This window comes from Neovison vison, chromosome 8 (assembly GCF_020171115.1).
Source record: "Neovison vison isolate M4711 chromosome 8, ASM_NN_V1, whole genome shotgun sequence".
In the NCBI taxonomy this organism is placed as follows: Eukaryota; Metazoa; Chordata; class Mammalia; order Carnivora; family Mustelidae; genus Neogale; species Neogale vison.
The window spans coordinates 13,392,312-13,408,061 of record NC_058098.1 but is presented as its reverse complement, the minus strand read 5'-3'; the positions used below and the strand labels follow the sequence as shown (position 1 = coordinate 13,408,061).

The 15,750-nt window shown below is 44.7% G+C and overlaps 1 protein-coding gene across 6 annotated transcripts in view; it reads left to right on the top strand.

The window, feature by feature from the left end:
- The window catches only part of EYA2 (EYA transcriptional coactivator and phosphatase 2), a 273,242-nt gene that overhangs the window by 167,761 nt on the left and 89,731 nt on the right, over nucleotides 1-15,750 (top strand). For all 6 annotated transcript variants that reach the window (XM_044262903.1, XM_044262904.1, XM_044262907.1 and 3 more), the window contains 2 exons: nucleotides 2,080-2,257; nucleotides 13,277-13,419. In XM_044262903.1, the coding sequence (XP_044118838.1) occupies nucleotides 2,080-2,257; nucleotides 13,277-13,419 (321 nt within the window). The remainder of the gene's footprint in view (nucleotides 1-2,079; nucleotides 2,258-13,276; nucleotides 13,420-15,750) is intronic.

The window sequence follows — 15,750 nt, the reverse complement described above, 5'->3', positions numbered from 1 at the left end:
CCCGCCACGTGTATTCCATTTCCTTAAATAGCCCCCTTAAATAAGGGCACCCTGAGAGTCCACTCCCACCCAAGACCCCCACCAGAAATGCAGTCTCTGATGCCCTGGATTTAGTGACCATAGGAGTCAGATCGTGTACAAAAAGACCATCAGAAAGATACAGGGTAGGGAAAGAGGAATTGGAATTACTAGCAGGTTTCCAAGATGACACAAGCGATATTATATATAACATCTTGCCTGAGCCCGAAATGTCCGTGGCTGTTGAATCTAGCATATATGAAATGGAAATGCTTGTGCTCTCTTGACCTTCTCAAGCGTGAGGCTCCATCATCTTCACTTCTGCGTTCCAGGGCCAAGTGCCCAGCACACAGTAGGGGTTTTATAAATGCTTGTTCAATCACACCAGGTCAACCCTGTAAAGATGAACACTGGCCAATAGTTTGTCTTGTTTTCCACTTAGTAAATTAAGAATGAGAGGGGGAACTCTGTCTTATTTGTGCATCTCTTCTATTAAGTCTAAAATTATTTCAAAACAAAACTATTTCAAAACAGTTATTTCAAACATGCTTTCAGGCTGGCATTAAAACAAAATTACCACAAACTAGTTGGGCTTTATGGAATATTTAATGTCTAAATAGGAGGAATGCACTACGTCTTCTTCAATGAGCTAAAGAATCTAAATGATTTAAACCTTGGAAGATTGGGAGATAGTTTCTGTAGTTCTGTATTATTCCGAGTATACTATGTACATGGATAAAATACTCATAAATACAACAGTCCTTTTTAGTGTGTGGTTCTTCACTCTGGGTGTCTGCCCCATTTCACCAAGAGGAGCTTGTCAAAAGCAGATTCCCTAATGCCACCTCCAGAAATTCCAGTTTTGTAGAGCTGGAATGGGGGTCCAGGAAGCTGAACTTCCCATGAGTTTTCACAGGATTTGAGAAGTATTGGTTTATGGTGGTGGTGGGGCAGAATATTGGAGAGGTAGGGCTGGGGGTCATGGGGGGAAGGGAGAGAAAAAATGAAACAAGATGGGATCGGGAGGGAGACAAACGGTAAGAGACTCTTAATCTCATGAAGCAAACTGAGGGTTGTTGGGGGGAGGGGGAGTAGGGATAGGGTGAGTTGGGTGATGGAGGTCGGGGTGGGTATGTGATATGGTGAGTGCCGTGAAGTGTGTAAACCTGGTGATTCACAGACCTGCACCCCTGGGGCAAATAATACATTATATGTTAATAAATAAAAAGAATAAGTAAAAAAAAAAAAAAGAATATTTGAAACAATGACTACCGTGGGAGACTTGGAATATCAGGCTGGGTTAAGCAAAACTTGGTCAAAAGGGGATTGGCATTCTTTGATTTGATCTCTGAGATTTCCTCATAGAAGATTCTGGATCCCTAATGCTGTATAGGTGCTGCTGTGTTTGTACCTCCTGTGAACTTAAAATGTCACCCAGTCTCCTGGGTATGTGCGTATGTGGTCCTTATAACTCATTCATTGGTTCACTGACTTAACTAGTATTTATTGAGTTCCCCTCCATGCCTGGCGCTGTTCCAGGTGCTAGGGATATAACAGCAGTCAAGGCAGACACCCACAGAGCCACACCCACATCCCTCAGGGTGCACCTGCTGGGGATTCCCTAATGAAGACGCTGAGAGCAGCTCTCAAACAAAGCCTAGCTGGAGATGGTGGATGGACATCCCAGCTCCCTTGCCCCTGGGAAAGATCGTCCTGAGGGTGTTTTATACCATCCCGGTGTTTCCCGGGGGACTTCCTTCCAGTTCCCACTTAAAAGCCCCCAGACTGGCTGCTTTTACTTCTTCCCTTCCCTGTCGCACTTCCCCATCCCCCACCTGGGGTCTCTTTCGCCTCCCAAATGCTTGCACTTGCCTCCTGGTCTCTGAGTCTGCATCTGGAGCAAGTCCCTGCCCTCATGGAGCTTTTGTTCTAGTGGGAGGGATGGAGACAGACACAGGAGACCCACCCATGAGGCCCCTCACCGCTGTCAGCCTGCGACTGGGCCGACAGAAGGCTCAGACAGGCTTCTTCATTAAAAACCCTGTGTGTTTCCCTTTCTAGGACTATCCTTCCTATCCTGGCTTCCCCCAGAGCCAGTATTCCCAGTATTACAGCTCGTCCTACAGCCCTCCTTACGTCCCGGCCAGCAGCATCTGCCCTTCTCCCCTCTCCACTTCCACCTACGTCCTCCAGGAGGCATCTCACAGCGTCCCCAGCCAGAGTTCTGAGTTGCTTGGCGGTAAGTGTAGTCGCTGTCTCGTGGTTATTATTGGCTATGATCTGAGCTCTCCTAGGAAGGATGGACCAGACATAGGTCCCAGTTGTAACGAACCGGTCACCCAAGAGCTAAATCCAAGCCTCGGATATATTTGGGTGGCTCAGTCAGTTAAATATTTGTCTTTGGCCCAGGTCATGATCCCAGGGTCCTGGGATCAAACCCTGTGTCCGGCTTCCTGCTCAGTGGGGAGTCTACTTCTCCTTCTCCCCTGCCACCCCCTGCTTCTGCGCATATGTGCCCCTTCTCTCTCTCAAATAAATAAATAAAATCTTTTTTAAAAAGAGGAATCCCTTTTATTGGTCAGAACTTTTTGACTTCAAAAGATAGAAGATGCAACTCAAAAGTTCAAGCAAAAAAATGAATTTTTTTTAAGATTGATTTGTTCATTTTAGAGAGAGGATGCACACACGAGCGTGGGAAGGGTAAAGGGAGAGAGAATCTCAAGCAGACTCTCACACTGAGACAGACACAGGGCTCAATTTCACCACCATGAAATCATGACCTGTGCCAAAACCAACAATCAGACGCTCAACCAACTGAGCCACCCAGGTGTCCCCCAAAAAGGAATTTTTAAACATACGTAATCAAGAAGTATAGGGTTCCAGCCTGGGTCCAGGGGTTCAAATGATAATTTGGGGCTTAGTCTATTTATTCCTCTGGCTCTTCATTTTCCTGGGTTCATTTCACTCTCAAACAGGTTCTCCCATTATGGTGGCAAAGATAGTCACTGGCTGCTCCAGGATTCAGACCTGCCTGCTTATCTACCCCTTAGAGAGATTTCCTCCTTCCTAACAGCCCCTGGAGAGGTCCCAGGCATGCTTCTGTTGGCCCAACTTAGGTCCCATACCTGTCCTCACACCAGTCTCTGTGGCTGTGGATAGAATGCAGGGATGAGACAGCAGACCTGGGTCTCATGCCCATAGCAGGAGCTAGAGTTGGGTCATCGCCACCCAACCCCTACCCAGGGGAAGACAAAAGAGACAGTGGGTGGGCCAAAGAAACAAGTATCCACAACCCGTGATTAGGGGTTGGAGCAACACACGGGAGCATCCGTGTCCCGACCCCTGGGTGATGTACATCCCTGTGCAACTAACTCAGAGCCAGTGGGTTCATTCATCCCGCATGCAAACTCTCGGAGAGCTGCTATGCACAGATCTTCTATGAGATGGTTTAGGCTTATCATTAAATGACATGACAGCAATAAATTAGAATGCCCACATGCAAAGTAGATATCATTGCATTTTGTTCTCTTTCCTTTTCAGTGGGCTTTTCAGAACCCACGGATATTCTGGGGCTTGTAGAAGCTAAGCGAACGTGACAGTGTGTGGCCATTCCTTCAACAAATACTGGTTGATGGTTAGGAAAAGAACAGTAGTGGAGACTAACTTCTTTTACTCCTGAGGTTGTTGGCACATTGCTGGGGACAAGTTAATTGTCCTTGGTTTGGTGACAAATGGAGATAACATGGGCAGGCACTTTTAAGTCAGTTTTGTTTAAGTAGGTTCCACATCCAGAGTGGAGATGAGCACAGGGCTCGAACTCATGACCCTGAGATCAAGACTTGAGCTGAGATCAAGAGTCAGATGCTTGACTGACTGAGCCATGCAGATTCCTTTTTAAACCAATTTTTAAGGAAGTTTGGGGCTTGAGCATTGATTTCCGTCATTGTGATCTCATTACAGTATTTAATGAATTCATAGTACCTAGGTAACAACTTCTAAATTGCTTTCTTTGAAGGGTATGAAGTTTAAAAAATTTTTCTTGGTCATAGTACTAAATTATCTTTGACCATCCTGATTTTCAGAGTGGGGCCACTCCAACTGGCTTCAGAGAGGAGATATAAGCAGGAAATCCTTAAGTGGATGCCACCCTCTATGTATAATTTGGACCTGGATCCCCAAGACTTACCTCCCAAGACTCTGGGATATGTGGAAAGGTTATCTTTGTTCTCCATCAAGAGCAAACATGAAGGTCCATTGTATCTCCTTGAAAATTTTCTTTATTATGTCTCCCTGTTCTTCATTTATCCCTTGGTCTAAGGTTCAACAATAAGTGGTTGAGATGGTTTTTACTGTGTGTCTAACAAGCTCACATAAAATCTAATGACATAAATAGTTGTCAGCTGTAACTGAGGTCTCTCGCCTCTTTTCCCTAGTGTCTGTTATAAACGAAGGGCACGTAAGCAAGCACGTGTGCACATGCGTACACACGCGCGCGCACACACATGCATGCACTCTCTGAAAATTTCCCATAAAAACTCCACTTTTGAAATTCTCCAGGATCTCCTTGAGTGGTTGGTTCCAAATTCCAGAGCCCCAAGAGATTTATACATTACCGATAGATCGTGTTCCCTCTCTGCACAGCCTGGATACAGTATCCTGATGCCTTCTCCACCCCGGCTCCCAGCCCAGCCTGCATCGATATGCATTAACAATTATATGAAGTCCCAACAATTTACAGACGATTGCAGCGCAGTTCGCTTTGGTAGAGGGCAAAATCTGAACATATAATGTTACTCAAGAGAAAAAACAAATTAGTAGTGGTTGCTTAAGGGCTCTTTTCAGACTTTTCAGTATGATGCAGATAATCTAAAAAGATAATTGGATAGACTTTGGAGCTCCTGATTCTCATGCCTTTGGATTCCAGGACTTATACCGGTGGGGCCCAACTCCTCCAGACTCCCACTACCCCCAGCTGTCAGGCCTTCAGCCTCAGACTAAATTATACCATTGACCTTCTTGGTTTTCTAGCCTGCAAAAATTGTGGGACTTCCTGACCTCTTTTTTTTTTTTTAAGATTTTATTTATTTCTTTGACAGAGAGAGAGAGATCACAAGTTGGCAGAAAGGCAGGCAGAGAGAAAGAGGGTAGCAGGTTCCCTGCTGAGCAGAGAGCCTGATGTGGGACTTGATCCCAGAACCCTGGGACCATGACCTGAGCTGAAGGCAGAGGCTTTAACCCACTGAACCACCCAGGCGCCCTGACTTCCTGACTTCTATAATTGCATGAGCCAATTCCTATAATAAAAAATATATATATATTTATATATATATATATATATATATTTTTTTTACATGCATCCTATTGGTTCTGTTTCTTGGGAGAATCCTGATTAATATACCATGGGTCAAAGAAATAAACAAAAGAAAATGTAAAAGTATTTTGAATTTAAAAATTAAAACACAATATGTCAAAATTTGTAGAATGTCACAAAAGCAGTACATAAAGGGGGAACTTATAGTACAAATGCCTACGTTAAAAAGAAGAAAAATTGCAAGCCAAAAATTTCATCTTTCCCCTTAAGAAACTAGAAAAAGAAGAGCAAATTACACTCAAAGTAAGAAGAAGGGAAACAAAGATCAGAGTGGAAATCAATGAAAACTGAAAGAAGAAAAAAGAGAGACAAAATCAATGAAACCAAAAGCTGATTCTTTGAGAAGATAAAGCTGATAAAATTTTAGATAGGCTGATACAGAAAAAAGAGAGACGATATAAATTACCAATAAAATGAGAGTGGTAGCATCACTATAGACCCTACAGATATTTAAAGAAAATAATGCAGTTTTGTGAACAACATCATACCAATAAATTTAACAACTTAGATGAAAGGGACAAAGTCCTTATAGGACAAAAACTTCTAAAACTCCCTCAAGAAGAAATAGCTGACCTAAACAGGTCTATATCTTTAATAAGCCTACATCTATTAAATTAATTGAATTTTTTGTTAGAAATCTTCCCACGAAATCAGCAGGCCCTGATGGCCTCACTGATTAAGACTACTAAACATTTAAGTAAAAGCTGTCAATTCTACAAACATTTTTAAGAAAATTGAAGAGGAAACAATACTTCCCAACTCATTCTATGAGGCCAGCATGACCTTGATGCCAAAACTAGATAAAAACATTGTAAGAAAAGGAAACTAGTGGTATGTGGGTGGCTCAGTCATTTAAGCATCTGCCTTCAGCTCTGGTCATGGGCCTGGAGTCCCAGAATCAATCCCGGCATTAGGGTCCCCACTCAGCCAGGAGTCTGCTTCTCCCTCTTACCCTCCCCTGTCTCATGAACTCTCTCTCTCTCAAATAAATAAATTTTTAAAAAAAGAAAAAAAGGAAACTATAGACCAATATCCCTGATAAATGTAGATAAAAAATTTCTAAACAAAAATGTTAGCAAATAAAATCCAGCAATATATGAAAGAAGAATAATATATTATGTCCAAGTGGGATTTGTCCCAAAGATGCAAAGTTGGTTTAAAATTTGAGAATCAACATAATTTGCCATAATTAATTAACTATTAACTAGAAAGAAAAAAGTTAATCAAAATAGATGCAAAGAAAGCATTTAACAAAATTTATCATCTGTTCCTGATAAAAATTCAAATTAGGAATAGAAGGGCACACTTTATTAGAAAAAGACATGCTATGGACTGAATATGTGTATTCCCCTTCAGATTCATATGTTGAAGTCCTAATCCCCAAAGTGATGGTATTTGGAGATGGAATCTCTGAGAAGTAACTAGCTAATGAGGGTGGAGTCCTCATGAATGGGGTTAGTGTCATTATAAGAAGAGACACAAGAGAGATAATATCTCTCTCTCTCTCCACCATGTGTGGATATAACAAGAAGGCATCCATCTGAAAACCAGGAAGAAGAATCTGACTAGGAATAAAATTGGCCAGTGCCCTGATCTTGGACTTCCCAGCCTCCAGAAATTTGGGAAATAAATCTTCGCTGTGTAAGCCACCCAGTCTGTGACATTTTTGTCATAGAAGCCCAAGATTACCAAAAAAGGATTGCTGCAAAAGACCTACAGCTACTCCCAAGATCAGAAGCAAGACAAAGATGTCTACTCGTACAAATTATAGTCACCATTGTACTGGAGATTCTAGACAGTGCAATAAGGCAAGAAAAATAAATTAAGTTCTCCATATTGGAAAAGAAGCAAAACTTTATAAAGGGAAAAGAAATAAAATGATACAGTCACATATGTAGAAAATTAATAGAATTTATTAAAAAGCTAAAACTAAAAAATGAGTTTAGCAATGTTTCAGAGTACTAGATGAATATATAAAAATCAACTGTATTTCTATGTAGTAACAACAAGCAATAGGAAATAGGACAGATTTTTTTAAAGAGTTATTTATTTATTTAAGAGAAAGGGGGAGGGGCAGAGGGAGAGAGAAACTTAAGCAAACTCTGTGCTAAGCTTGTATCTGGCTGTGAAGGTTGATCTCAAGACTGTAAGACCATGGGGCACCTGGGTGGCTCAGTTGGTTGGACAACTGCCTTCGGCTCAGGTCGTGATACTGGAGTCCCAGGATTGAGTCCCACATCGGGCTCCCAGCTCCGTGGGGAGTCTGCTTTACCCTCTGACCTTCTCCTCACTCATGCTCTCTCTCACTGTCTCTCTATCAAATAAATAAATAAAATCTTTAAAAAAAAAAAAAAAGACTGTAAGACCATGACCTGAGCCAAAACCAAGAGTTGGACACTTAATTGACTATACCTCCCAGGCACCTGAAAATAAGATAGTTTTAAAGGCCATTTATAATACTATCAAAAAATATTGAATACTTTCATTTCAATGCTATTTCACTTTATTTCATTTCATATTCAGTGCTATTGAATAAATCTAACAAAAGATGTACAAGAGTTGTACATTTAGAACTACAAAGCACTACTGAAAGAAGTGAAGACTTTAGTAAAGGTAAAGGGCTCACAGGTCAGAGGACTTAATACTATTAAGGTGTCAGCTCTCTGGGATGCCTGGGGCGCTCAGTCATTAAGCATCTGCCTTCAGCTCAGGTCATGATCCCAGGGTCCTGGGATCAAGCCCTGCACTGGGCTCCCTGCTCAGCAGGAAGTCTGCTTCTCCCTCTCCCACTCCCCCTGCTTGTTTTCCCTCTCTCACTGTGTGTCTGTTTGTTGAATAAATAATAAAAATCTTTTTTAAAAAAAGATGTCAGTTCTCTACTAATTGATCTATGTATTTAACATAGCCTCTGTCAACATCCCACTCTTTTCTGTAAAGATTGGCGAGCTGATTCTGAACTTCATAGGGGAAAACAAAGGACTTAGAATAGCCTCAGTAGCTCTGATACAGAAAAACAAAGTTGGAAGGCTAACACAACCTGATTTTAAGACTTATTACAGAGCCACAGTAATCATGGCAAAATGGGAGACAAGACAATCATGGCATAAAGATAGACAAGTAGAGGGGCGCCTGGGTGGCTCAGTGGGTTGGGGCCTCTACCTTCAGCTCAGGTCATGATCCCAGGGTCTGGGATCGAGCCCTGCATCGGGCTCTCTGCTCAGCGGGGAGCCTGCTTCCCTTCCTCTCTCTCTGCCTGCCTCTCTACCTACTTGTGATCTCTGTCTGTCAAATAAATAAATAAAATCTTTTTAAAAAAAAAAAAGATAGACAAGTAGATCAAGGTACCAGAATAAAAAATGCAGAAATAAATGCACATGTATTCGGACAAGTGATTTTTTTTTTAAGATTTTATTTATTTATTTGACAGACAGAGATCACAAGTAGGCAGAAAGGTAGGCAGAGAGAAAGAGACAGACAGACAGAAGCAGGCTCCCTGCTGAGCAGAGAGCCCGATGCAGGGCTTGATCCCAGGACCCTGAGATCATGACCTGAGCCGAAGGCAGAAGCTTAACCCACTTAGCCACCCAGGTGCCCCGGACAAGTGATTTTTTCTAAAATTTCAAGACAATTCAGTGGAGAAAGGATAGTCTTCTCAACAAAAGATTCTGGAACCACTGGATATCTCTATATTCAGAAAAACTGTACTTCAGTCTATATCTCACATGACATAAAAAAGTTAACATAGAATAGATCATAGACCTACACATAAAACCAAAAAACTTCTAAGGAAAACAGGAGAAAGTCTTTGTGATTTTGGGCTAGGCAAACAGTTCTCATATAAGACACCAAAACATCCAAAAAGAAAATAAATTATATAAATTGGCTTCACAAAATTTTAAAACAGTTGCTCTTTGAAAGACACTGTTAGGAGAATGAAAAGAGAAGACACAGTCTGGGAAAAAAATAATTGCAAAGCATGTATCTAAGAAAGTATGTTGTATTAGAGTTCTCCACAGAAACCAGTAAGAGAGAGAGAGAGAGCAGGAGAGAGAGATTACGAGGAGATTTATTATAAGAAATGGCTCAGATCAGCAAGTCCCATGATCCACCTCCTGCAAGCCGGAGAGCCAGGAAAGCTGGTAGTGCAATTTAGTCTGAGTCAGAAGGCCTGAGAACCAGGAACTCCAATGTTGGAGGCAGGCAAGGATGGACATTTCCACTAAAGAAAGATAATTTGCACTTCCTCTGCCTTTTTGTTCTATGTGGGCCCTCAGTGGAATGGGTGACGCACCTCTCCCCCACACTGGTGAGGGCAGATCTCTTCTCAGTCTACTGATTCAAATGCTAATCTCTTCTGGAGACACCCAAGTAGACACAGCCAGAAATAATGCTTTACCGGCCCATCAACTTGACACAGAAGATTAACCATCATATGCATGTAATATATAAGGAATTCTCAAAATCCAAGACTAAGAAAACTAACAACTCAGTAACGAAATGGGCAAAATTTTTGAGCAGACACTTTACCAAAGAAGACACAGGAGACATAGGGACAGAAAAAAAATTTTCTGATCATTAATTAAGTTGCTGATCATTAGTTATTAGAGAAGTACAAATCAAATCCACAATGTGTACCTCTTAGAGTAACTGTAGTTGCGAAGACGGACCATACCAAAGGTTGGCAGGGATGTGGAGCAAACTAGAAGTCCCTTACCCCTCTGGTGGGAGTGTGAAATGTACCCTCTGGTACAACCACTTCGGAAAACCATTTAGCAGTCTCTTAAAAAGTCAAACATAGACTCACCACCTGACCTTGTAATCACACTGGTGAAAAGAAAGCTTACATGCATACCAGGATCGATGCGTGAATGTTCACAGCAGCTTCATACCATCCCAGAACTGGAATCAATCAAAATGTTCATCCACAGGTGAACAGACAGAGGGTGGTATATCCATGCGATAGAATCGTGCTCAGCAGCAGGAAGGAATGGTCTGTCCATATACGTGACAACACGGATTGAATCACAAAACAGTAATTCTGGCTGGAAGAAGCCAGGCAAAAAAAGAATACATACTGCCTGATTCCATTTATTTAAAAACTTTGGGGGCACCTGGGTGGCTCAGTGGGTTAAAGCCTCTGCCTTCGGCTCCGGTCATGATCCCAGGGTCCTGGGATCGAGCCCCACATGGGGCTCTCTGCTCGGCGTGAAGCCTGCTTCCCTTCCTCTCTCTGCCTGCCTCTCTGCCTACTTGGGATCTCTGTCTGTCAAATAAATAAATAAAATCTTAAAAAAAAAATGAACTCTTGAAAAAGCAAACTAATTTCTAATGAGAGAAAGTGTATCAGTGGTCACCTGGGGACGGGAGGAAGAGATCACAGAGGGTTTACAGGAAAACTCTTGGAAGTCATGTAAAAGTGTAAGGAGGGAGAAAGAGAAAGAGTGAAATGAGCCCAAAGAAGGTTTATGTAAATTGCTTTAGCCTGTGTACCTCTGACTGTGAACTTGGAATCCTGGCACTTCATTCTCAAGAATGTAAAAAGTTGGGGAAAGGGCTGCTTTCAGAGGTAGGAAGGGAGACTTTATTTTTTTAAGATTTTATTTATTTGAGAGAGAGAGCAGAGCGAGAGAGAGAGAGCTTATGTGGGAGGGGGTGGGGGGAGGGGCAGAAGGAGAGGGAGAAGCAGGCTCCCTGTTGAGCAAGGAGCCCCTACCTGTGGGAGGCTCAGTCCCAAGACCCTGAGATCAGAACCCGAGCCAAAGACAGACATTCAGCCATGCAGACGCCTCAGGAGACTCAGTATATTGGCTTCCCCCAAATCTTATATAGACATTTCTTAGATGCCTGGTGTATCTCCCTTTTTAAATAATATTTTCCTGGGTTTTGAAGGGATCAACATGTTTTCTAAGCCCCCATAGCCTCAGAACTACCATATGAATCAGGATAAACCTTATCTACGACTCTTAAACATCTGTGAATTTCTCTACCGCCTCCTCCCCGCCGTCCAGAAGAAAGTCTTGGCAAGATGGATATTTGGGAATCTCTCATGCTGTGTCCTGAAAATGCTGGGGAGTTGGAGATGGCCCCTCAGTCCTGACAACGCAAAACCAAGCCTTTTCTTATTATGTCCTTAGTCTGCTAAGAAGTTTTAGAAATATTCAATAAACCAAGTTCAGTCCCTTGGGTTTTAGAGGGAAATCATCCTTCCAGGGTAGGGAAAAAAAAAATCAGTCCATTGCCAAGTAGTTTTAGACAAAAGCATTTCCATCCTTATGATCCAAGAACTGGCAATTATGGAAGGAGAGATGAAGTCCTCAGGATACATGTAGGAACTAATCCCAGCAGTTGTAAAAGGAGAGAGCGGGATGGGGTGCCCTCCACGGTTCCGCGCCGCCGTAGGCTTCTGTCACTCTGGCGACGGGAACTGGCCCAGACTTGGCTTCTGCCTCTAACATTAGTGTCCAGGGTAACACTGATGAACGCCATCCTACTTCACAAGTTCAATAAAGACAATAGACTCTGATAAAAAGCCGTGTATTTCAAACTTCCGTGCTTAAAAAAACACAGCACAGCGCAGATGCTGGCTTTGGGACCTAGGTCCCAGGAAGGTACGGCTCACTTAAGCAGGGTCATCAGACAGCTTCCCGAGGGAATGAGCAAGGCAGCCTCTCTGTGACTTCTAGAAGCTCCAGCTCAGTGGAAGCCGCAGGTGGCCGCCTTCTGCCCTGCTCCCTCTCGCTGACGCCCCATGTACGTGGGCCCGGCCAGAACTTAGTTCCGATTGTTTACTGACGCGTCCTTAGGGCCAGCCCTGTGCTTTTCATAGAGAACGGAACAAGCCACAGAAAGCAACACAGAGAATTCTCCCCGTATACCTCCCATTCACCCAAGCCGGCTGTCTCTTAAAGACAGAAAATTTGGGGGGGCACCTGGGTGGCTCAGTTGTTAAGCTGAGCTTCAGCTCAGGTCATGATTCCAGGGTCCTGGGATCAAGTCCCGCATCGGGCTCCCTGCTCAGCAGGAAGCCTGCTTCTCCCTCTCCCACTCCCCCTGCTTGTATTCCCTCTCTCACTGTGTCTCTCTCTGTCAAATAATAAATAAAATCTTAAAAAAAAAAAAAAAAAGTTTGCTGCCCTGCTCCTTTTAAATACTGATTTTCTTCCTTCTGTTTGTCTGGGGATTCTCAGACTTCAGGATATAGAGTTGCAAACATAAAACTCTGCTCCCTATCCCTACAGCTCCCCCAGCGGCCCACCCTCCCTGCCCTACATCTCCCCTCAGGTGTCCCCTTACCCGTGAGGTCCTCCCTGACTAGCTCTGGAGCAGTTAATAACCTCCTAGCACTCCCCGCCCGCATCCCATTTGTTTTTTTTGTTGTTGTTGTTTGTTTGTTTGTTTTTTCCCAATTTATTTATTTTTAGAAAAACAGTATTCATTATTTTTTCACCACACCCAGTGCTCCATGCAATCCGTGCCCTCTATAATACCCACCACCTGGTACCCCAACCTCCCACCCGCCCACCCCCCGCCACTTCAAACCCCTCAGATTGTCTTTCAGAGTCCATTTGTAACACTGGTCCTCGCCTAGTCTCTTAGATACTCACTTGTTTGCCTAACGCCCCTCTCCTCCCTCTAGAAGTTAAGGTGTGTGAGAAGCAGGGCCTGGGACTATGCCTGCTCAGTGAGCCCTTGCTCCAGGAGGGAATGGTGATGAACAGGCAGCCGGAGGGACCATCCGGAGCAGTTCTGATCCCATGAGATCTTTGCCTTCTGTGCTGCCCCTGGGGCCTAGAACTTGTGGACTTGGTTCCAATCGGGAGATATTTTCCCGGGAGGAGACACTCAGCCGAGCTTCTGATATGTCCTCACTTCTGTTTCCTGCACCAGGTGAATATAACACACACAACGGACCCTCCACGCCGGCGAAAGAGGGAGACGTGGACCGGCCGCCCCGGGCCTCCGACGGGAAGCTCCGAGGCCGCTCCAAGCGGAGCAGCGACCCCTCCCCATCAGGGGACAGTGAGATCGAGGTAACCCCAGACTGCCTCTCGGGCTTGGGGAGTGTAATCTCCACCCGTGGCCAGAACAGGAGTGGGGGGGGCAGAGTTCTGTCCACGCACACAGGGGAGAATGGCCCTTTGTGTCCACAAAGCTCCATAGCAGAGGAAGGGATGCTTGATGGGAAGGTAGAGAATTCTGTTGGCCATAGGAAGCACTGTTGACAGACCAGGCTAGGGAGAGTGACCCTGGAGATAGCAAAGAAGGTAAAACACCGGTTCTCAAGCATAGGCAGTAGCAGAATCACCTGGAGGCCCGTGAAAACCCAGGTAGCTGGGCCCCAATCTAATTTGGTAGATTCAGGGGCAGGGTGGGGTGCTGAGATTTGCATTTCCACCAAGTTTCCAGAACATGCTGATGCCGCAGGGTTGAGGACCTCACTTTGAGAGGCCCTGGTAAAGACACCAGTAGGCAGTGGGCTTTCCCAGCTGGGTTGGAGGATTCCTAACCCTGGCTACCTATGAGTATCACCTGGGATGCTTTTTCAATTGCAGGTGCCCAGGCCCCATCACACACTAATTAAATACACATTTCGAGGGAGTTCTTGGGCACTAGGTCACAACCTGAGCTGCACCTTCGAATCTCCTGGGGAGCACTGAGAGCCTTCATTCTCAAGCTGCACCCCAGATCAGTGAAACCCAGGTCCTTGAGGAAGGGACAAAGGCATCAGCATTTTAAAACTCCCCAAGGGATTTCCAGCGCACAGCCCAGGCTGAGAGCGGCTGGTCTGAGGGATGTGCCGATCTTTATTGTAATAAAGCAAGTGTGGGATTATTGGTCAAGCACTGACATTTTCCCAAACAAAAAAGAACCACATGCATGAGAGAAGGGGGAAGGTTACTAGTGGGGACAGAGGCAAAACGGATGCTCCAGAAAACAGACCAAAGTAACCAATCGACATCTAGGGAGGAAAAATGGGCATCTTCGTTAGTTCATACATCTTCACCAAAGGCAGAAATACAGGAGGGCACATCTGTTGGCTTGAGTGCACTATGGGTATATGGGCAGTATCGGCACAGTCTGGGTCTGTGCCAAGAGATCCAAAGGCGTATCCCATCTGTGTTCATAGCCCCGCACAAACTCACATGTGCTAAGAAATGTCATTTTCATCATCTCTTTAATTAAAGTTGATGTAATTTTGACTCTGAGTCCCCATCCCATCAGGGTGGTTAAGAAACCACACCTTGGGTGCCTCGGTGGCTCAGTGGGTTAAAGCCTCTGCCTTCGGCTCAGGTCCTAGGGTCCTGGGATTGAGCCCCGCATCCGGCTTTCAGCTCAGAGGGGAGCCTGCTTCCTCCTCTCTCTCTGCCTGCCTCTCTGCCTACTTGTGATCTCTGTCTGTCAAATAAGTAAATAAAATCTTTAAAAAGAAAAAGAAAGATAGAAAGAAACCCCACCTCAATTATTGGGGTCTCTTGTCCCCAGAATTATATGAGAATCTCAGGGCTCAAGTGGTCTCACAAGACACAGAGCCTCTCGTGTCCAGGACTGGGATGGTGGCTGCTCCCTTCCCCACGGTCAGTACCCACTGTGGTCAAGGAGAGTCCAGCCAGGGTCTGGACTTCTGGGTTTCTGTGCCATACGCTGGGCGTAGAAATCCTTGTTGAAAATGGGAACCTTGGAGGATGAGATACAGTCCTTCGGTTGCAAGCAACAGAAACCAGTTCTGGTTGCTTAAGAAAACGGAATCTACAGAAAGGGAGCAACATGGAGAGAAAGTCATCAAACCAAAGCTAGAAAGAACAGTAGCAGAGGCCGTGCTGAGCGATCTCGGGAACCTCGAGGAAGCTGCCCCCACCGGAGAGTAAGTGTGAGATGCTAGCTCCGCCCGACTCAGTGTCCAACGCCAAGGAGACAGCAGCGCTCTGGCCTAGCTCAGGCTTGCCCTTGCCTGACAGATCCACCGAGACAGCTCAGAAAGGGAAAAGAAAACCAGAGTGCTCCTTTCGGGCAGGGATGGTTGCTGGGCACCCAACAACAAATGCCAGCCCTAGGGCTTTTGAGACTTAGCCCGTGTTCACTAGTAGAGCTGTACTAGTTAGCTGGTGTTCACTGGGAGAGCTGTACTGGTTAGCAGGTGTTCACCAGTAGAGCTGTACTAGTTAGCTGGTGTTCACTGGGAGAGCTGTACTGGTTAGCCGGTGTTCACTAGTAGAGCTGTACTAGTTAGCCGATGTTCACTGGGAGAGCTGTACTACTTAGCCGGTGTTCATTGGTAGAGCTGTACTAGTTAGCCGGTATTCACTGGCAGGGTTTTTAAGTGCTTGTTTATGGCCAGTGTCTGTTCCAGCTTTCCCAGAAGG